The 23,539-nt window shown below is 36.5% G+C and overlaps 1 protein-coding gene across 5 annotated transcripts in view; it reads right to left on the bottom strand.

Moving 5' to 3' along the window:
• Positions 1-657: 657 nt before the first annotated feature.
• UBE2V2 (ubiquitin conjugating enzyme E2 V2) overlaps positions 658-23,539 on the bottom strand; it is a 29,592-nt gene continuing 6,710 nt past the window's right edge. For 2 of the 5 annotated variants that reach the window (XM_074880831.1, XM_074880839.1), the window contains 3 exons: positions 11,676-11,821; positions 8,317-8,442; positions 658-1,528 (listed from right to left, as the gene is read on the bottom strand). In XM_074880831.1, the coding sequence (XP_074736932.1) occupies positions 1,382-1,528; positions 8,317-8,442; positions 11,676-11,821 (419 nt within the window). In that variant the 3' untranslated portion in view covers positions 658-1,381. Of the gene's footprint in view, positions 1,529-1,742; positions 1,762-2,207; positions 2,267-8,316; positions 8,443-11,675; positions 11,822-21,227; positions 21,332-23,539 lie in introns of those variants that run through there. The other 3 variants (XM_074880848.1, XR_012630471.1, XR_012630473.1) reach the window with 3 other exon arrangements.

The following is a 23,539-nucleotide window of genomic DNA, read 5'->3' as shown; positions in this document are numbered from 1 at the left end:
AGGAGTGGCAAAAAGCATTCTAGCTATGAAGACAGTGGTGGCATGGCATATGATACGTGGAATGCAGATGGAAATATGATGATCTGTACCACAGGTGTAATTTTTATTAAAGCTTCCTGAAGTTGCTTTTTTGTGTGTTTCAGAAAAGACAAAAGTGGAACAGACAAGAAAAAAAGGCAAGAAACATAAAAGAGGAAAAGATGCAAGAAAGCAAGAATCAAGGCAGTAACTACAAAAGCAAGACAAAAGACTTTGCGAGTAGGACAGACTTCAGCAATGTGGTCTGAAAACTGCTCAGAGGTCAAATAAGCAAAGTGAAGTGCTCATTTCTCAAAGGAATCTGGAGAGGAGGTGAAGGTGAAGGGGAGATGGGGAGGCAAGTTGTTTTTTTTATTTTGGGGTTGGGGTTTTTTTTAAAATTATATAGATACACACACACAGTGCAAGCTTGTCTAAAGAAGTGGTACTACAGATGACAGAACTTACTCCCCTGCAACAAACGGAATACCTTGACCTCTCAACTAAATTAAGCATACAAAAGTGGTAAGAATAAAAGGTGCATGTAAAACCAGCAGCAATATTATGTTTGGCTTTCCAATACTTCTGCAAGTTACTGTACATATATTACATCACTATTATAGAAATGGCACAGCCTCAGACACTTTCCACATTTTATTTACATTTTAAGACTAACTTTAATCTCAATCACATATCCATACATTTCCTTTGTTTCACTAAAACTTAAATGCATGGTTTATTAGAACAAAGACTGTAAACAAATATTTGCCATGTCCAATACATGTAACACACAGGAGCTGCTTAACAGAAATTAATCCCCCCATTTTATAAATACAGGTATCAAAACAATCCTGAACATACTTTGTGACACTACTAGTAGTCGGCACCCACACCCTTGCAAAATTAAACAAGATGAGCAACGGTATTCACTGTACCTGCTACTTTAAAACAAATTTAACTGCAGCTCTTTTACTAAGCAAGATGGATAAAGCATGCCATTTATATTTTGCCTTCTCGAGAGATTATTTTCAGAAACATATATTATTCCACAGCAATCTGACACTTTCTGTCATGCTTTCATCTTGTAAAACCTGAATTCCAATTTTAGGCTATTTCAGGCTTATGCTTAAATGACAGTGCCTCGATAAGAGAAAAAAAAATAATTGTGCTGCCTTTTTCTCCCATAGTGCCTGAAAACATATTGGGCATACATATATTATATATATTCTTACAAATGTCCAGGTCATGTATACCAGCTGAAATTCTTTTAATGTGTGGGTGTTTGCATTGTGAGATTTAATCAAGACATTAACATGAGTAGAAGGTTGTTGTTTTAAGACAGAAGTTTGAGAATCAGCTAAAATTAATTGTTGTAAGTTTGTCCCTCTGGAGGTTGTGGAAGCTTCATATTTTCTTTGGACATCATTAGACGTCTTAGCTCTTGAAGTACAACTTTAATGCTATAAGAATTTTGCCATTTTGCTAACACTGGTATGCTCCGTGCATCCACCTGGAAAAAGAAGAGAGAGCTTTCAGTTATGATGAAATACAAAATCTCTACATAATTAACTGCTATTGACTTAACTGTTCTAAGAAAGGGTCTAAGCATTCCCTGACACTTTCTCTGTGGCATAAAGTCCCTGTGTTCATAAAATATTTTAAGGAAAACAATCATATACTTACACACAGATACAGATTCTGCAATAAGATCCATGCAGGTGGACCCTTCCATCTGTGCTGATACTAATATTAGTGAGAAGGAAAGGGGTGGGGGGGAGGAGGAGATCAGCAAACCGTTCACTGCAAAACTGGAGCTGTATCTTGTAAAATTTATTAATTTGTTTCAAATTACCCCCAAAAAAGAAAAAAAGTGATCACCTTCATTATGCCAATATAGACACTTGGGTTTTCCTCAGTTCTTTAAAAGAACCTGCCACACAAGAGTCCATAGGATACCCTTCTAAAGGAAAATTTCCCTTGTTTTTCCTCTGCTACAAGTATCATTAGTATTTATTTCACATCCATACTACATGATGCTTTTGATACATCAAAAGTCACTATGTATACTAAGAAATGGCTTGAAATATTGAAATAACTCATTCATAATCTTTGGACATTTCTTAGTTTTTTGCATCCTTCTTACAGTAAGTCATCTTATGGAGCCGTGAAGATTACTGTACATCACTTACCAATCTGAATATGAACTGAAAGGAAAGGACATGGGACTTCTCCTATGCGTTTATAAAACCTGTGGGACAATTTACACAATTATATTATAACAGGGAGGTTTCCATAGGAAAGGCAGCAATTGAAAGTCAACTTGGGAATTGTTTTGGCAGCAGGTAAGTCCTGGCCACCCAGCCCCTGCAAAGAGGAACTTATAAGACAGAGGGGCCTACAGCAGTGCAATTGCCCATGGGCAGGAGTAGGGCCATTGAATGCTACTGAATTCCACTGGCAGAGTAGCACAGGCAGCCCACATGGCTATAAAAGTGCTGGAAACCACTGCTTTATGATTTAGGCAGCATAAAACATCAAGAAGTTTCTTATCCCATCTTAATTAGGGCATACTGAAAGAAAAAACAACACTTGAATCAGAAATAAGAACGTTAACACAGACATTTTACTTCTAAGATTGTCTGAAGTGAGGCTGTCTGTTTTCAAAACACCAGATTAAACTAAACCTTTCTGAAGGAGAAAACTGAGGCCAAGGTTTAACAACATGCTGGCTTGGGCAGCAATACTAACCCAATAAACTTCTGTTTCCTCTCACTAGGCACTTGTTCCTTTAACAGTGCTACTGCTAGCCCAGGTGAACCATGAAATGCATACATGGAGCTACCTTCTGACCTGAACTGATAGAACCCACCCAGTTTAAAAAAACACCTTGGAAAGAAGTCCCTAAGCAGGATCCTTGATCCAATTCACAGCTCAGCACTGTGAGCAGAACATTATTTGCATCAAGAGAAATGCTTAGAGTCAGGTACCCCTTAAAGTCAGCAGAGCTGCCAAAGACAGCATATCATCAAACCACAGTATAAAAGGCAGTCAGATTACTTAGTAATAATTGCAAACATTAATAAATTAGGAAGAAAAAGAGCATCAAAAGGAAAGCTCCATTATGCAGCAAAATCATGACAGTTTAAAATACGTATGAGTGTATGAGCTAATACAGAAAGGTTTTGAAAGTAACACTGGTCAGACCATCACTGTAATTCCTGGACTACTACTACTTTTTTAAAGGTGCATTTGGTTTAACGTGGTAGATAAGAAGCAATATCAGAACAGAATAATCTTTGCAACTGTAAAACAGGTTCTCTTTTCTTAAAAAGCAGACTATTAGTTAAAACCACCAGTGAGTAAAAGTCTGATAAGAGATTGCCTGTTATCAAGTAGCAGCTTAAGTAAGGCATTATTTAGCCTGAATCTTTGTTCTGAGGTACCAAGCTCTTACAGATCTCTTCCTCTCCAATCCTTCTAGATAAGATTAGAGAAGGACACTCCAGAGTTTCTATCCAACAAGCTGGACCCAGCAAACTAGGAACAACATGAATTCACTTCAAAAGTTAAACTAGTAAATATCACACTACTCAAAATTGTTCTCCATATAGAAAATGCCATGAGAAATGCACAAGACCACCATTTTTCCTCATGGGGTCCTACAGAAAGAAGAAAAACTTCATGGTGGTTAAGTATTATGGCAACAGAAGGAACAAGGGCTCAGATCTTATGTTCACTTAGCATATACCTGCTGATGTTTAAAAGCTTATTTACCCCCTCTCACACACAGAAACACTTATTTTTTTGTTAATACTTCTCTGCAGCTAAGCTGACATCCTCTTCAATTTAGCAAAATGGAACAAAAAGTGAGAGTATTCCCTGAATGCTTTGGTGTAAGTCCTTTGGCAGGTCAGTAGTTTAAAAAATTGCCATGTTAGTCTGAATCACAATCCTTTCTACTAAAGTAGCTGTGGAGAGATCACATTACCTGTCACTGACCTGCATAAGAAAAAAAAAAAAAAAATTCAGTAATTTCCCTGAGAAAAGTAAGGGGGAAAGAAGCCAGAGTAAATTACTATCAAGGACCAGGTGATGGTTGCAACAGAAGATTCCCAAACAGGGAAGATGTGCACTTGGGGAAGCACATATGATAATAAACTGTTTTAGAAGACTACTGGTAAACCAAGGTGGATAAGAAGAAAAAGGTAGGTTTAGTTTCCTTTCTCAAACCTACCAAAATCTAATATAATTATCTGTTCAGATAAAGACTGGGCTAGCAAAAAATGGCTGGAAAGGCAGTTGCTCTGGGACTCCCCAAATGAATGTCTATCTTCAGCCTGGCAATTCTGCTTTCATATCGTCTTCCTTCCCCTTGCTTCTCCTCTACTTTGCCTTTGTAGGTTCTCTCAAGTCTGGAGATCTGCCTCAGTTACAGCACACAGCACTCAGTCACCAGTGCTGTTCAAACAATGCAATTCTACACACACACTAGCTGTACTGGAATACAAGACCTGATCACTTAAAAGTAAGGTCCTCCAGCTTTTCTTTCTTGGCTGGGAATTTGTAACAACCAACTCACAGACTGTAAACCCTGCTTTAACAATGTTATGAATGTTTTCTGAGTAAAGACTGCTGCAACATGACATTTCCATTGCTGTTTATCTCAAGTGTCTTTTTTCCAAGTCACCAACTTTTTTCATGACATCTTGCAGCAGTAAAGATTTTGGCTCAGGTTTTGGTTTCTGTGTTGCAGAATTTATTTCCAAGTTTATGTGCAATAAATTCACTTTATGAAGAACAATGATAAGACATGTGGAAGAACGACACAAATGATGTTGAAATCACACAAAAGCATTAGGTAATATTCAAGTACACATCCTGGGACGCAGAGGGAGAAATTTCAAGGTCACATAAAAGCTAATAAAGCTGAAAACTCCAACCTGAAGACTATATTATTCAGGGTGTACACTGTTGTAAATCCTTAAACAATAGCAAGAGAAGTAACGTGTATACAATGTATAATTTTTTTCTAAACAGTTGAAATTTAATAATTGTACACAATGTGGCAAAGTATTCAGTGTTTATAACGATCCCAATATCTTAACTTCACGAAGTAGCAAACTGCTTAGTCTACAATAAACATACTCAAAGCAGTAACTGGACAACAGTTTATAGGTTTACAGCTGACAGAGTCCCAAGTGAGTTTAAAGGAAACAAACATTTCCAGCCATAAACGGTATTTAAATGAACAAAAGTGATTGCAAATCCTGCAAGATAGACTGCTGAAGAGCGCTCCCACAGATGAAAAAAATCAGACATGCTCAAAAGACCATGGGAAAATAAATAGCATGTCAGAATGCAACCTGTGTTTTATCAATACAGGATACACAAGTCTCCAAGAGAAAAGACCCCACAGCATTAAGAATGATAACTTAAATGGAGTTTTACAACAGTGATGCCATTAGCACATAAAATAATTTTATCCAGCCCTACTTGGACTAGCTTTTCTGAACTTAGTACTCTAATTCCGTCTACAAACAGAGCAGCACCATAGGCAAACTGAAAAGCAGAAAACCACAAAAAACTAACTTGCAGATAGGAAAAGGAAGGCAACTTAAGAGGGTGACTCAGAGCACCTAAATTTAGTCTTTTGAGATAAAATACTCCTGAAGTAGCCCTCTCCTTTCCTGCACTATATTTATCGAACAGCAGTCTCTGGGATCCATGAAGATATGCTGCTGATGGAAAAGTTACAAGCAAAACTCCTCTCTCAGAATAATCAAACAGAAAGTCAATAAACTTGTAACTGTCAGTATTGATAAATTCATTACACGTGTGCGCTTTTCATGCGAAGCGTAAAGGGACTTGTAAGTCAAGAAGGTTGAGAACCACTGCCAACAAGGCAGTATGAGACTAGGTTCCTTAGAGCCCTGGTAACTCTAGCACATATCCATCTCCCCCCTCCATCATTCACACTCCAACTCAGCAGAAATTATCACCCTCTAAACTCATGCTGGGGGCCTACTTTTCCTCAGGTGTTAACTGTCACACATCTGTAAAGAGTACCTTAACTTTACATAAGTTTTGAGTAGTACGATAATACTGCTACAACAAACAATTTCGGTTGCTGTTTATCTCAGGTCTCTTTTCTGCAAGTCACCAACTTTTTCATGATGTCTATAAGCAAAGTGATCAAAAGCTGGCCACATGTCAAAAAACAGGGTGCATGCAGAAGCATCATGGATGGTAGAGCTTGTCTGAAGATGAAACCCTGTCATTCATTCAAAGAATGCAGCAAACAGCTTATGATCTATTAAATGAAAGACAGACACAAAGTGGCAGAGCAACCTGGAAGAAACAAGAAGGAACTAAAACATGAAGCAGCAACGTGAACTGTTCCAGTATGCTGAACATGCCCCCAGCTTATCTGACAAATTCTAGTGAGCCCAACACTAGTGAGCACAATGATGAAATAAGCTAAAATGCAAGATACCGGGACAATGGGCACATTAAAAGTTACACAATAAATGTGGTTTAAATTCATTAGTTATGAAAATTATTTTCATTAAAAATACTATCTAGTCCTATTTAAATCCATTAAAAAAAAAAAGTTACGTATTTGCATAGCAAATCCTCCATAAAATATACTAGTTTATAGAACTGCTGGGGAAAAATTGAATGAAGGTTTTGTATAAGCTTATAAACTTATTAAAACCAAATTTTCCTGTAGCGATGACTGGATTTTAACAGTGCTTTTAGAAGTGCCAGGCAGATCTGTCACAGTATTCACGCTGTTCCTCAGCAAGCTGAGGGAGCATAGACTTCTCCAAAAGCTAAAACCCAGTAAACATGAGCCTTCAGGCTCTGCAAGTCTGAGATTCTGCTTCCAGAAACAAACACCTATACTCTCAGGCACGCACAGATGAAGCAGTGAGCACATACTTCTTTACTGATTCAGAATAATACATTACGATACAAGGGAGAGGTATGAAAATAGTATTATAAACATACCAAAAGCTCTGCTCCATTCCAAATTGGCAGCTTTTGCTAGTTACAACCTCTTAATAAACATATATTTAGGCAACAAGCCACAGTTGTGGTGAAGGGCAATGGCTAGTTTGTAGATTGCAATTTTAATAAGATCTTCAGGTAGAGTAAAATTGTTGGCTATTGCAAGAAGTACTTTCAAATTAATGTTAGATTATTTCTGAAGTGTTAGTGCACTGGCTTTGGATGGCCAATTAGTAGACTACCCTACCACCTACAACAGCACAGACAAACCCCTGAGAACATCTCCCTCTGCTACAGTCACTGAGATACTAAGCTTCATATTTCAGTACTGTTAATTACACAAATGCGAGTCCATCTTTCCTTTAAATCTTGCAAATTATTTAAAATCCAAAGATGTTCTCTGATTCATCTGTATTACCTTAAGCCAATTACTTTGCATTCACTAAAGACAAATGTACACACATACAATATTATATATTATTGTATTTCCTGCTGATATAAGTATATACCACTGTAAACGCAAGACAGCTCACACGTCTTTCCACTGAGCAATGGGGTACCTTAGACTTATACAGGATTAAAATACCTAGCGAATAATGGAGTAGCAAACTTGCTTGAGCTTCTGCCATTACTCATGTACGTGAACTCATCCCACCCTAAGTGTACGATCAGTGAAAGTAACTTACTGCAAATTGATCTTTAAAATGAAAGTGATTACCATCTATATCAAAAGATCTTAAGACTGAAGCTCAGAATCACCCTGGATTTGAATGAACTCAGTATAAAGGAAATAAGAGTTTGAATACATTATTCATTGTTCATTACAGTTCATTACAGGTGAGTTACTACATCCAGAGTGAGATTCATCGGGAATAACCTACAGTTTTAATTAACGGAAACATCAGATAGTTTGTAATACTCCTGTTACAATATGAATCTAATCCCCTCTTATAAGAGTATTACAAAGGAAATACCTACACACAGCTTAAACACTTAAGGTTTTTCTGTTCAAAACTAAAATCTTCAGCTTCACTTAAAAGAAACAACTGTTTCAATACTATAAATAATGCTCATCTCATTGATAAGCCACTAAGAACCACTAACATATTGTAAATACCTAAAGATTTGAAGTAGTAGACAACCAAAGTTTTATTTAAACCAAGTACTTATATTGTAAAATTTAAATGTGAAAGCTCTGTCCAACATGCATATTCTCACCTGGGTTTTTCACAGAAATAATTTATAGTACAGATTAACAACATGGTTGATCTTACCATTTCAACTTACCATTCCATTGGAATTATTTATTCCATTCATATTAATTTTAGTTACAAATCTAACTGTAGGAGGTGCTTCTGGATATTTAGGTCCGCACTCTACTTTCAGACTGTATATTCTGTTTTCATAGTTTGTCTAGAAAGCAAAAAGACAGACTAATGCATCTTACTGAAAGCTGAGTATTAATAAATAAATTAAAAAAAACCAAAGCAAAGTCAAGAGGAATAAAGATCAAGAAACAGGAAATAATAAATCTGTTAATATTATGTATCAACTGATGGTCTTGGATTACTGATTGATATTCCACTGTTTTGGTTATATTGATTACTTGATGAATATGTATAAAATACACTACTTATTCACTATACCATACACAATTTTTAACAGAAAACAATTCTTTTTTTGATTCACATTTACTCTTATCCTTCCTACGCATCCGCATTCCCAAAACAACTCTGGCACAGGGGAGGTCTGAGAGAAAAATCAATAATCTTTAGGAAAATTACCACTTTTCCCTGTTAAAAAAAACCAAAACAAAAACCTAACACTGAGAAAAAAATGGAAATGGAGAAAGACAAAGATGCCAATAACTGAACAGTTAAGACACAACCAAGAACAAGATGAAAACAATATTTGCAAAAAACATATTCTGGAAGTAATTGACACTCCAGAAGATATCCAAGACTTCCATAGCTGAGGATTGCTTGGTTTACTAGAGGATTTATGAACTTTGACAGTAAAGTGACAGCTAGTTTGCAGGTAATGTCACTCCAAAGTGCAAATATATTTTGAGAAAGTCCAGTTAGAAATGAATACAGTTCTATTCTTTTTTAATCTTGTCAAGTAGGTCATGCACAATAAAAAGTATCAGTGGCTTTGCTGGTCACTGATGCTCATACCTCTGCTCCAAAAGGAAAATAAACCCAGTTTCTATACCTGTCTTTCCACTGGCATGACAGATATAGCTAACATAAACCAAAAGCAGTAACATGCCTCTGAACTTTCTAGAAACACCATCTTTAAGCTCTTCTGCATCAGCCAGTTGTCATTCTCTCCAAGTAAAAGTATCAACCATGCAGTCAAGTTATCAAATAACAGTCCACTCTGTGGTCATTTAAAAGGCAGAGTGGAAGTCGGACTACTGAAGCACCCTAACTGTGTCCTATAATTTCGAGAAGACACAGAGACTGAGCAGCGAGTCAGAAAGAAACAAGGCGAAGCAGGACATCCTTTGTTAGAAAAAGGGTTTTCTATTATTCTTTACCGTTAAAAAGCTAAAGGCCAAATAAAAATAACCTTGTCCTGCCACAGGTAACATAGCTGCTGCCACAGCAAGAAAAAATAGTAACAAAAATTCTCGTTATTCACTCAGATAAAACAATCCATTTCGCCAGAGAGTGTTGCTATCAGTTATAGTGAAATAGGTCAAAATGTATAGACACTGCTCACAACTCTGAAAAAAATCTTAAGAACAGCACTCATTCTCATTCCCTTATCCAAGTGGCTTCTCAATTTTGCTCAGTTTTTCAAGTTGCTGTTTTACTGCAAGCCAAGTACCTCCTGGCCAGCTCTCTAAAACACCTAAACCACCATTTTTTGGGGGTCAGAAAAATGTTTCCTTTAATCCAAAACAAATCTTCCCCTCCTCCTTCCTTGTTGGTTCACCTTTCAAATGAAGCAAGAAAAAAAACCTGATAAGCAATTTTTGTACAGTTCTAGAGAAGCCATGTATGTGAAGAACATCACACTGTGGACAGCATTAGCAACTTTTCCTGTGTTCTGCCTAACTGCACACTGTCTACATAACTCAGCCAATTCCAAAACCACTCATCTTCTACAAACCCTGAAACTGGATATGCAATTCTTCTCAAAGTGCCACCACTGACCTGGGAGCTGGTGGTTTTCACTTTCTACAATCCCCACATACTGCAAGTCATTCTAACACCAAGACTGCATGTCCCTGAAATGGCCCAAACTATTACTTGTGTGCACTCTTTCACAAAGAAAATAAAATGACAGCAATATAAATTGATCAAAATTAAAAGTACATCCCAGGTTGATTTGTTGTTGCTGTTTTACTTTTAAAATGTATGAGCTCCTACATAATAATCACTCCTTTCAAAGATGTGTTAGGAATCTACCTCAGGTTGCACCAGAAACCAGTCACAGGCAGTTCTGGAGGCTGTTTGGAGAGTCAGGGGGACACTACTTTATTTAGTTCACATTTGCAAGTTATTTTCAAAACCCCTAAGACGACAAACTTTCTTCAAAATGTATTCAAACACTGTGATTCCACAGAAGCTAGTATCCAAAATATACTGTAATTATGTTTGCATTTTCAACTGGTTCTCTCTCAAATGCACCCAAATCTTAGGAGCTCAGCACAATTATGCACATGTTCAAAAGAGTCTGCTACAAGTTGCAACAAACTGACTTCCAAAAGGAGCTTGAATTACACTGAATTTAACTCTGGAACTGTGTTACTCTGGAAGACATCTTCACTGAGGCCAAGTTCTGATCTCTGTTCTTGTCTGGGATAGTTCTTCCAATAAGCCCTACAGCACTGAAGGACACACAAGATAGTAACCTCATGTTAGCAGTGAAAGATATACGCTAACTTCTGTCTAACTTAAAGCTACTTGAAGTATACTCATTTAAAGTTCTCATTTACACATTGATCTTTTGAATCGTATTTAACTTATGAGAAAGCATGCACGAAAGTCAAGTAAAGATGTGTCCATTCACATCTGATGAGGCTTATACCCAGACACAAGAGATGATTATTTCTCTTGCAGGTTTTATCAGTCTAGATGACACCCTACAGAACTGAAAAGGTCAGAAGGATTTGAACTTTGTATATATATTTTATCTTATTAGTGGGAATTAAAAACTGTTTGATCTTTAGGCATGATTCCACTGAAATGCATAAACTGCTATTACTGAACGGACTATTTGATAGACCCTGTGAAAGTTGAAAATATATTGCTAGTTCACTACAAAACTGAAATTACCAGGTACACATGATACACTGTGGAAAGATAGTTACCCTATTTATTGCACTATCACTGACTGTACACTTACATGCAGTAATGGTGGAAATACAGAGTAAATACATGCCTAGCTCTGTAATAAGTCTCAAATCACAACTGGCTTATACAGACAGCTGCAGAAACATTTACTAGGGGAGGCTAGCCTCAAAACACTTACTAATATGCCAGGAAATGATGAATTCTAACATGAATATACAGTGTTTCTACAACTTTATACATTGGATTTTAACCAATTGCTTTACACTGTAGCAAAGTAACATTTTTGCATTTTGTATGGCCTACAAACTTAAGAAAAACATTTTCATTCATCACACTTACCCTTGGTGGCCCAATAATCATTCCTGTCCATCTGGTGAGTGTCATATCTTCATCATCTTCAAGGCCCCAGCTTACTGTACCATCACCCACTCCTTTCTGCCCTTCTTCAAGTTCTTCCAACAAGCGAAAATTACGAGGTACCTTAACTAGAGAAAAGGGAAGAATGTAATTAATACTGCTCACATTAAGGAAAAGGTAAAGAATTTAATTGCTTTTCTATGTCATGCACTAGCAACTTTCAAAGCCAAGCAAATATTTCCTGCATGAATTTATTTAGCACTCAAATTGTTTTGAAGCAACTAACCACTTCACTGGAAGCTAGGTACTACCAAGTGGCAGCAATACAAACTATAAAAGAGGAAATAAGAGAGCTCTCTTTAGTTTGCGATGGCCTAATTCAGATTCTCTCTCTCAAGCACAGTACTGTTTAGACAGTGAATTGATTTTGAAATGTACTGGCTCAAGTTCTACTCAACTAGAATCCACATAAAATTGATATGGCAAATTCCTTCCAAAATAAAGAACGCAACACTTAACACAAATGATCTTAATAAATGCAAACTGTAAAAGACTGAAATATTTTCACTTGATTTCAATTTAAAAAAAACCCCAAAACCTAAACACTAATATCTGAAAACAAATTAAAAATCAAGTCTTTTTTAATCTTGTGATTACTATTCCCACTTAACACAGAAAAAAAATAAGAAGCACAGAAACACTGATTAAGTTGTTAGAGAGAGATAATGACATATTCACAACAGAATATAAACTTGTACCGCCTCTAAAGTGAGCCAAGTATTATTCACTTACTGAACTATAATTACTGGATTTTGATTATTGTACATGGAAACAGACAGATATTGGTAGGTATTAAACAAGTGGATGCTTAATTGTTTTACATCACAGAAGCTACAATGGTATTTCAGAACTGATGTAGGGAACAAAGCTAACTAACACTTGTGCATGCAATCATGGCATGCTTTTATTTTCAAATAAAATATGCACTGTGATATAGTAGCAATATTACAATATAATAAAATTTAAATTTTTTTATAGCTGCTTACAGCTATATGTTTTTTCTTATAGCTACTTACAGCCATAGTGTTTTCCATTATTTTTACTAGAGATCTTTTCTTGTACTGGAAGAATCCAGGCACTCTATAAAATGAAACTCTATGACTGGGTACATACGAAGTTGTTAGCAAGGAGTACATGCTACGCAAATTTGAAAAAGATGGGGGTCAGAGAAAACTGTTTTTCGTATCAGTTATTTAGTCACTGGGATTTCAGGTCTTACATTACCCTACCCTGTATTCCAAGCCATCTCTATGCAGAAAATTAAGACCAATAATATAAAATATGATTATTTAGTCAATACATATGCATATGGACCAGTATAGATAAGCATACCCTTCCGCAACTATTCAAATAGCTTATGTTGCATAACTACAGTTTCTCTTAAGCTGTATTTAAAACAAATTTTTTTCTTTTTAAATAACACAGACTAGGGAGAGGCTCCTAAAAATTGCAGAAATTGTTATCTCCAAGTTCTCCAAATTCATGGGGAAAAGCATTAAGAGTACAGTATTAGGACAGTGCAAGGAAATTAAATCACTCATGTATGGCCTCACCTTCCTTCCTGCTTTGGTATTGTCACTCATCTGAGCCCATAATGAGCTACTTCAGCTTGCTAACTGAGCAGAAAATTATACATTTTCGTTAGTCTCCTGGCAGCTTAACAAACTAGCCCAGCTCTGACAAGTACTAGCATGAAAGGGCAGCCATTGCAGCAAAAACTCAGATAACCTCAATGTAAAAATATGTTTTAATGGAATTAAACCACTCTGGAAGCTTAATTTCACAGATAAGAGTTCACATACAATTACCTGAAAGTACTAGCACAGCAAACCAAGGAGCAGGTCATTTCTCAATACTTTAGCATAGATCCTTTTAAAAAGCTTAATTGAAATTCATTTGCCTGTTCCTCTGGTCCCATCCTGACTTGTTATTAACCCTAGAACTGTATATTTACATATCTAATTCAGACTAGAGGTGAGAACTGACAATCAGGCTTCTATCACATTATAGAGCACAAGGTTTTTACTTCTGTGCCAGATTCATACATGCTCTGGAAAGGAGTCTACCAGTGAAAAGCTAATGCTAATATTAAAAAAAAAAAAAAAAAAACAAAACAGCAGAATAAACTTCTACTAAACTTCTTGTTTTGCATTACATGACTAAACAGCTTCTAATTGGTACGGGGGGCCTCAAACAAAAAAACAAACACAAACAACCCCCACCCCCAAAACCCATGTATTCTAGCATCCAATCGTTATCTTAAACTTCTCTAACAGCTTAAATCCACCATTTCTCAGAATTCTTGCTCTGACTGCAGAGCTCCTGATTTATAGTCGACCTCTTTAAAAAGCACATAAAGGACAGTAGCAAACAGGCTTTAAGTTTATTTCTGATCACCTGCCATCATCTTTCAGTGCAGCTGAGATGACCCAACTGTTCATTGCCAGAAGAAGTTCCATGCCTTCTCCCAAAACGCTGTTGCTCTTGCACTAACCAGGCTCCTCTATTAGCCAAACTGGCACATTAATTTTGCAAAAAGCTGTTTTTCCTTTAGGCAAAAATCAAATCCAACCAGTTATTCAACTGAACTGACTCAGGAAGAAAGATCAGCAAATGCCAGAGCTGACTGCTGTGTCTTTCAGTGTCTTTGCAAAACCGTGGGTGTGGGGATGAGGGAGCTTTTTGTGGCAAAAAGCCATTGGACTGGCTCAGTTGTATCGTAAAATTGTACTCAACACACAAAACTGTAGGAGATGACAGTTACTACAAAATAACAACCTCTTATGACTAACTGTCCTGTGTTCATCACATTTTTTCCACTACGTTTTCCACTACGTCTGTGCTCACTAGTTCCCCTAAATGCCCAAGGGGAGTAGTGAAGGACTTGGGAAACCTCCAGAACATCTCCATAAATTAATTTAGATCTGCTCTGAAGAAGAGACAAAAACATCTGACAGCATCTCCCCACACTAACATTCCTATCAGCACTAGAACTAGGTAGCAAAACACTGCTCTGAAGTTAAAAACAAGAGTCAAAACAACTAATTTAAAAAAAAAAAAACAAACAAAAAAAACAACTAAACAAGCAAAAAAAAAAAAACCTTACACCATACCACCCTACTGAGATTCCAACCTATGAAAAAACTCCCAGGAAAAAAATATGTTAGTTTTCAACTAAAACTGGATAAATTCAATTTTGTATGTTTGAATGTATCAACTCTTTGATACATTCAAACAGATTCCCTTTCAGAAACTTACACAGTCCTACTGTGTAGGAGTTGGGGTTCACCAAAAATGATCGTATAAATTAAGATGAAACCACTATTTCATAAAAGCACTTCTATATTTAAGGTACTTAGTTCACTCAGGCAAACATATTACAGTCCTTTATTTAAGAGTTCATAGGAAAAGCACAAGATCTTTCTTTTTATACAATTCTATATTTAAAATTTTGGCAACAACCTCTCCCACCCTATTTCCAAAGAGATACCCTGATTTGTCAATGGACATCAGAGGGACAGAGCAACAAGCTGTGCACATCTTAATTATGAATGTCTACTAGAGCTTTCCATCACAAGGGATTACCAGGCCACTATTTCCTAGCTTGCAAAAAAACACAAACAAACAAACAAAAATAAAATTTAAAAAAAAAAAAAAAACCCAAAAAAACCACCAAACCAAACCAACAACAAAAAACAAACCAAAAAAAAAAAACCAACAACAAACAATCAAACCCCAAAACCCCACTAAGCTGCTTCTATGTCCCTGGCACATATGATTAATGTTTCATCCTCAATACTTCAAACTTCAATTGAAGTCACTATTGGATGTTTTGTTAGAAAACCATTGTTGATAGATTTCTGACAAGTGGCATGGAAATTAAATTTAAAAATTAACACAGTGGGTAAGAAAAACCCCAACCCTTACTTTAGAATTACAGTCTTACAAACTACCAGCAAAGTGAATTGGAATTAAATGCTACTGCTGTCCTGAGCCTCCACTCACACACTTGTGCACAGTACTGCACTCTACATGTTTACTTTGGTCATGCTATAACCTTTACACCATACAAATCTGCCTATCTTGAAGAACAAAATATGTGTACAAGACTGCACCTTCTTTCCAGTAAGCAAGAACTTCTATCTAAGATCAGGTAATGATGGTCTGGGTCTTTTGGAAACTAGGTTTGGTCCTAGCACAAAGTAAAAAATTCTTGCTATTTCATGTATTCCAGAGGGCACAATTGAAATTATATGCTAACGGCACATACACAACTTGTCTCTAATCCAGACAATACAATTCATCAAATAATTGCTAAAAACTTTGAAATATTCCTTAATGGAATCTGAATAAGAATCAGTATTTCATTTACAGAATTTGGGCAATGAAACAACAACCTTCTGTTCTAGTTTGCAGCTCATCAGCAACAGGAAATTACAGAACCCACCCCCATTCTTCAGTTGCCTCCCAGACCACAGGTGTACCTTCTGGAACAAGTAGTGGCAACTGACAAGAGAAATGCACCTAGCCTTTCACCACCACGGGCCTGCCAAATATTGTACTCCCCAATTCCACTTGCTGATGGGACCACTAACTGGGTTCAGACAAGTGCAGACAGGTTGTTTTTACTCCCTGTAACAGGCATCCTCAGCTAAAACCTCTCACTTCCAAGTGAAGGGGATTAAAGCAGTCATGAGATTTTATCACTGGCAGAGCTGGAGCAGTGGTAAACTCCACGCAGTAGGCTGTGATTAGGTACAGCAATGCACCAAGCACAGCTATTTGCAATGATGGACTAAGGCTCTCTATGTGAAAATATAGCTGGATTCATCAAGATTTAAACAACAAAAAAAAAAAAACCACACACACACACAAAAAAAAACCCACAAAAAAACAAAACCAAAGCAACCTGCCCTCCAACCTCCTTGCAGTTGATCTGCAAAGCTTACCTCACTATGGATTTTAATGACAAATACCTCCTGATACCCCAAAACAGCAGACAGGAACTGTCAAACACTATTTACCAAGTCTTCACAAAGCTGAAGTAAACCTATCTCACTTAAACAAACAACACCCACTCATGCTTACATACACCAACACTTTTTCATTTGTAAATTTAGTCATGAAACTGAACTACAGAAACTGGTAACTATTAGAAATCTGTGAAATTAACAGCAAATTTAATACCTTTGAACAAAGAGAAAAGAATAAAAGCAGAATCAGTAAATACTTAATTTAAGTAGGAGGGTCTACTGTCATACATATGGAGCTACTTCAGACATCACATTCTAAACCATCAAATTAATAGAAGCAAGTACACTATCCCACAGGACAAGAAAAGAAGTTACAGCTATGCTTTTATTCAGAATCTGCATAACCTGAAAAAATATCGGCAAAAAGGAGGAATCTTCAGTATCCTTTAGTAGCACCAACAACTTTCAGTGGAGCAATAAAGGGGAATTGCCTGGATGGGCCTGCTCTTGCTAGTTTGTCAAGACACAGTTCCACAGTTGGTAATGCCAGATCACCCACTAGCACAGAGATTTAATCAGCATCAAGACAGAACACACAACTGCACTCTGTCAAATCTGATGGAGCACAACCAGCTACACTAAATCACGTATTTAAACAATTCAAACGGACACAGTCCTTCAAATACAGTTGGAAGTCCAAGCTCCCTGCACATCAAATGATTCTTTGCCATTTAACAGGCAAGAGTGGGATAACCTATGCTTTAATCTTCTCCCTGTCACTGATAAAAGGGAACCATAACCCTAACTTTTCATAGATTGGCTCAGAGCCTGAAGTGTGAGGTTCTCTGTTATATTCAAAACTATTTTTTATAATAATTTCCTATTACAATATCCATACCAACATTCAGTTTCTCTTAAAATCTTCCTTAGCTCTTGGCTTCCTCACTCCTGAAAGTTACAAGGAGCCTTTTACCACCAGAGTTATACCAGCACACCCCATACTGCCAGCACACTCCCCAACACAGCTATAAAACCAAACCTTAATATGTACCCAAGAACAAGTTATATCAGTAAATTATATATTAACACAGCTAGAATACTGCCAGGGATGCTATTCTTCCTGATTGAGATAGCTATGTCAGGAAAAGTCTGTAACATAAACAATTTTGAATGTATGAGTTCCCTTTTGCCCCCTGACTTCCAGCTAACGGAAACTGAAAAAATATGTATAGCGTGGTAATAAAAACTCTCAACCCCCATTTAACAGTTTCAGGCTGGCAGAAAAATAAGTATTTTTTTAATGACAGGGAAGGAGGGAGGGTTGTCAGCCTTGCAAATTCTAAGCCATAATACAATTTCTCCTGGGGCAGGGAGGGGAAGAAATAAAAAATTCCAAAGAGAAACACATAGAAAATAACAGGTTCCTTTCAGCCTGAACAATTCAGAAGTCATCTTGCTCTGGACAAAATAAAGCAAGAAACTGAAATACTGTACTAAGAAGATAAAACAAGCAATGCCTTAAATAGGCCCTGAAATGGGCAATACATAACAAAGAGAGGGAAGAGGGCTAGGGCATGAGAAATGCTAACATTATATTCTGGCTGAAAAAAAATATTCCCATGGAATTAAATTTTTGGAAGACACTCTTGTCTGGAAAAACTATTTTTAAAAAAAATGATCTATATTTTTGTTTGCCTATCCTATTCACATCACATACTCTTTTGCCTAGTAAAATATTCTGCAAATATACACAAAAAAATGGTTGACTATCAGGAACCTACTATCAAAAAGTATTACCAGGTTCACTGTAATTACATTGTAATTATCTGAGATGGATCACAGTAACATGGCTCCAAAACCCACAATTACTTCTAGTAACTTGCCTATTAACAGAGCTGGACATGGCAGTTTTGTCTACAAAAGAACTTCATCGCTACCGTTAGTAGTGCAATGCAGCAATTAAATAGTGAACTTTTCTGTTGTTTTAAATCAAGAATGTTACTACACACGTAGTAAAAGCACTGTTTCCAATAACCAAGAAAACAACATGATTCTTGTTCAATGCAAATAGACATTTTCAGTAAAAAGCAATAGATTTTTTTTCCAGTAGCTACAAAGCATCCAGTTGCTGCTGCAGAACTCAATCTGTGAATCAACCCAACCATGTGCTACCGAATGCACAGCGAGCCTGCACTGAGAAAACTGTACCTTCATTAAATTGGTTTGACACATCTTGGTATTTCTGTTAGTTGAAACTTCTGCTTTCTTAGAATTACAGGTACGTCCCAATTCTCTGAACTGCTTTCCAATCAAGTTTCGATGTACTTCAGTAAAATTAAAATGCAGCATTTATGTAGTATTTATAAAGCTACATTTACTATATGCTATTTTTCTCTACTTTTTCTTCAGCAAGTATGTTCCAAAGCAATGAAATTCGGGCAATAGAACATGCTGCATTAACAATTTTGAGTTTAAATTGGGAAAATACTATGTTATCTTAAATGGTGAAATGAAGGTATGTAGCAGCAATATGTGGCCCATACACATCGGTCAGGATGGTGAGTAAGGCACTAAGCAATTCTAGCGTGTATGGATGAAACATCCATATAATGCAAGTATATCTTCTACAGGAACATTCCAGTTATCACTGATTCTGTCACATAAAACCAAATAGATGTGTTTTTATCAACGATAACATTACAGAAGGACTTCATTAAAGCCAGCCAGTACAGATAGATGACATAAAAAGGCAAGACATAACAGAAACCCCAAAGCACTGTACTTCCAAAATTAATCATGGGCTACCCCTCAAAACCAACAGTGATCTTGAATGCTTTCTTCTCCATTTTGCTAGTGTCTAAAGTATGCATTGTGTCAGATCAACTGAACAGTGTCTTGTCATTACCATCTGCAACTGGCAAAGCTGTAAGCAACAGCAGTTCAGATCTGCAGACTCATGAAGACTAACTAACTAAGCTGACTTGCGGAAAATTTCTAGGAATAGCAGTTCAAGAAGAAAAAGAAGTCTGACATAATCAGGTAAAAATCCATTTCCATGTTCAAATGAAATTATTCATCCCAAAAGAAACAAACCAACCAAGATGACTAACTTTAGGAATTAATAAGAAAAAGAGGTGAGTAGTAGGTAAGTTTTCACAGCTCAAGCAAATAGATATACATCAATGAACATGCACAGAGCAAATGGCCATTTATTCAATGTGTTCAATGTTTATCATAATTTAGAGCCAGTTTTGCCACAATCATAAGCATTAGAGAACTGCCATGTCACAAGAATAAAAGAAATTGTACTCAGAGCTGGTAAGAACTGAATGGGCTATTCCACCTCTTTGCAGGACTAAAATTTATATATATATATATTTATATAAAACATGATATATTTGACTATGTAGGAGCACTGTGACAGGTTAACTTCTTTTGCCTTTTACAATGTTTAAAAATAAAAAAAAAAGTGAAAGCAGACAGGTTGGAAGACTTCAAGGAGGAGCTGCAATTCTAGGAACTACATTGAAGTTAAAGCATGCATTTCACCAGTTTTGGGTTTTCATTTTTTTCTTATGAAACTTTTTCTTATGTCACTTGCTGAGGAATACTGCCCAGCAGGATCCAAGAAATAGTCACTGCAGTATGAAAGCTATAAACCTTCATCTTCAAACCTACCTTTTGGTTAAAACTAACTAAAATAATATTCCTTTTCAGAATTACATTGGTGATAATTTCTATTTATTTCACTTAAGTGAAATCTTACATTTGTTGGTATCTTAACAGACACAGTTGAGAACTAAAGTTAGGCTGCATGAAAAGAACTTCCATAGGAATTTCCTTTATATTAGAGTCTAGCCACTGCCATAAACATTCTCTATATAGCTTACACTAAGAAGGCAGCTAATGAGAAATGTTAATACAGCAGAAGCCTCAGTCTTTTATTGCAACGCAGCAGGCACATTTTGGCTGACAGGAAAAGGTCCGGAAGGTTGTAGGGGTATTTATATCGGTAGGGTAGGGCATAAACACTAGCGTTTAAAAAAACAGTCATTTCATTGAAGACAGAACACATTCACGTAAGATTTTCCCCCCTTACTTTCAATTTCATTATGCATATTCAGAACATTAAGACACCATCACTTATCTACTAGCAATAATAATTGAAAATTATAAATTTTAAACATAATTATATTTGCATGTTGACCTGTTTCTTCAGTAGTAGCTCCAGTTGCACTGTGTTAAAATTTTCATTTAATACAACTTACACTGCTCCATCTCATACTCTGGGTTCAGCTGCCAAATACAGTACAACACGTCTTCAGAGGAAAACAGAACTTACTTTATACTTGGACATTTAGAGGCAGGCAGATTACTAACCTGGAAAGGAAAGGCCATAAGCACAAGTACGGTCCCCTACCTATCAGCTCCCACTTTCAAGGCCGGGCCCACCTCAGAAGCATTTGGTGCTATCCAATTCTTTCATTTACCTTTCACATACCTCTTACCAGCTGCACTCGCAAAATAGAAAATGTAGTATATAGTGATGGACAGCCTCGCAGGGAAGGAGAGGTGGTAATACCAGTTTGCCATACAAGGTTCCAGCTTACATTTAATTTAAAAAAAAGTGTATTTAGACACCAGAAAATCATAATAAATCTTTCAATATATGAACAATATTAAAGTTTATTAAGTTTATTTATTTTGGTTAGTGGGAAGAAATTAATTTCTATAGATCTAGGCATCAGTAGCTGGGATGTCATAAACACATATCTGATTTACAAACACATCTTAAAATGGCTTAAACCACAAATCTTGATGCTGGAGTAACAGATCTCAGCATACCAAAACTGCAAAAGCAACATCAGTTTATTCAATGTGTTTCAGTTGGTTTCACAGTAAGAACGAGACCTCAAACTTGACTTCTCCAGCAGAGTGAGCATTCCAAATGTATAACTTTGTAGGAAAAAGTCTGTGCTATTTTAGGTTTTATTAATTATGGGTTTAAGTGTGAGAAATTACTATCAGAACAAATAGCTCCATTATCAAGGCATCTTCACCTAAGTCCTCCCTTCTTTTCTCTTATCCTACCTTTCAGGTAATGCGAATGAAGTGAGCTAACTGCTCCTAGTAATTTTGCGTTCTACCAATTCTGTTCCATAATTCATCAGATTATTTACTGAAGGCAGCCATGTGGACAGGGCTCTTCCTGTGATAGTCAACGTCCTCCAGGAAAATACTGTATCTGTTTAGTTTTTATTCACTTCTAACCATGCTCACAGCCAATTCTCTTTCCCCTCCTTCCCTGCTCTCCACTATCACTCTTTTCCCCTTTCTCACCTTTCTCAGAGGAGCAGCAGAGGGAGATGCGGCTGCTATTAACTACCTGATTCATCAGAGCTGCTCCACTCTCTGACCAGCATCCATGGAGAAGCTATTTCTCACAAATCCCGGCAGGTTTTTCCCGTTCTGCACCACCTCTCCTGACCAAGGCTTACGCCTCACTGAAAACCTCTATTCCTCACGCCCTGAAGTTCACCTTCCAAATGTCTTCTTCACTCTCCTGATTTTTCACGTAGCAACAATACCCTAAACGTCCTAAAGTTGTACAAGGTACAACAGTAAAGAAATGTAAGAGCCATCGTATGTGAGCAGTGAGCAGAAGCACACGGAGCTGTTTAAGACTGGGTATGTGCACACACAGATTATAGTCCTGATCTGAGAGAAACTCCAGCTGGACTCAATTTTGTTAGCAAAGATGCAACAACAGTTACAGTTTGTTTCACACTGTCTTTGCATTTTCATGCAAATACCATCATCTTGAGTACAGTTGCTGGCATGGAATTACTAATGGTGCTCATGTAAATTGCACTAACGAAGAAGCTTCCTCCACTACAGATACAAATGTTAGACTACAAAACTCGTAGTAAAAAAAACCAACCAAACAAACAAAACCTTGCAAAGCATCCACACAAGTTGTAAGCAATTAAAATACCTCATCCAAAAAAACACACAAAAAATAGTTATCACACCAATAGAAAAATATAGTATTAAAAAAACTAGATTGCAATCCCAAAAGAAAACTGGTGTAAATTGCTTAAAAATAATTTTACAGTTTTGCACCAATATTAATGGCATAAATTTATCAGTCTATATTATATCTAAGTGCAAGTTTTTTTGTTATAAACAAGATCACTGTTAACTCAGGGTTTAGTTACATCAGACACCGCATGTCCAGTTGTGCCTAACCATAAGAAAAATCGTACAGGAATTAAACAGTTAAGTCACTAAATAGCTCATCAATAGACATCCAAGCTGTTTTGGTGAGGGGTGGAAAGGAAAGGCTGACTACGGTTTAAAAGTTAATTCTTTATAATCAACCACTGAATGAAACACAGCTGAGATTATAAAACGGTCCAACCACCTTCCCATATGTTTTAATATATGAAATGATAGATTATGAAAAATGACACGTTGTGATGCTTAGCAAATTGAGAATTTTATTACTGTTTCAATTTTGTACAAAACAATGTAAGGCAGGAAGCCAGTAAAGAGGGTTTAGAAAAGATATCCATCACTTCAAAAACCACCAGCAATATTAATTATGATTTAGTAGTCTAAGGAATCAAGATCTTATCAGAGAAAGAAATCTTTCCAATTTCTCTCCTCAGAAGCTAAAAAAAACAAAACAAAACAAACTTGTTAATCCCACTATTAAAAACATAAAGCTATATAAAGGCAAAAAAGGCTAAAGAAAAGATATAATGGCAGATAGGCTCAATTTTTGAAAGTTTCATTTTAAACTTGAGATTG

This window comes from Strix uralensis, chromosome 1 (genome assembly GCF_047716275.1).
Source record: "Strix uralensis isolate ZFMK-TIS-50842 chromosome 1, bStrUra1, whole genome shotgun sequence".
Classification (NCBI taxonomy): domain Eukaryota; kingdom Metazoa; phylum Chordata; class Aves; order Strigiformes; family Strigidae; genus Strix; species Strix uralensis.
The sequence above is the reverse complement of the archived record's forward strand: the minus strand, read 5'-3'. Positions and strand labels throughout refer to the sequence as shown.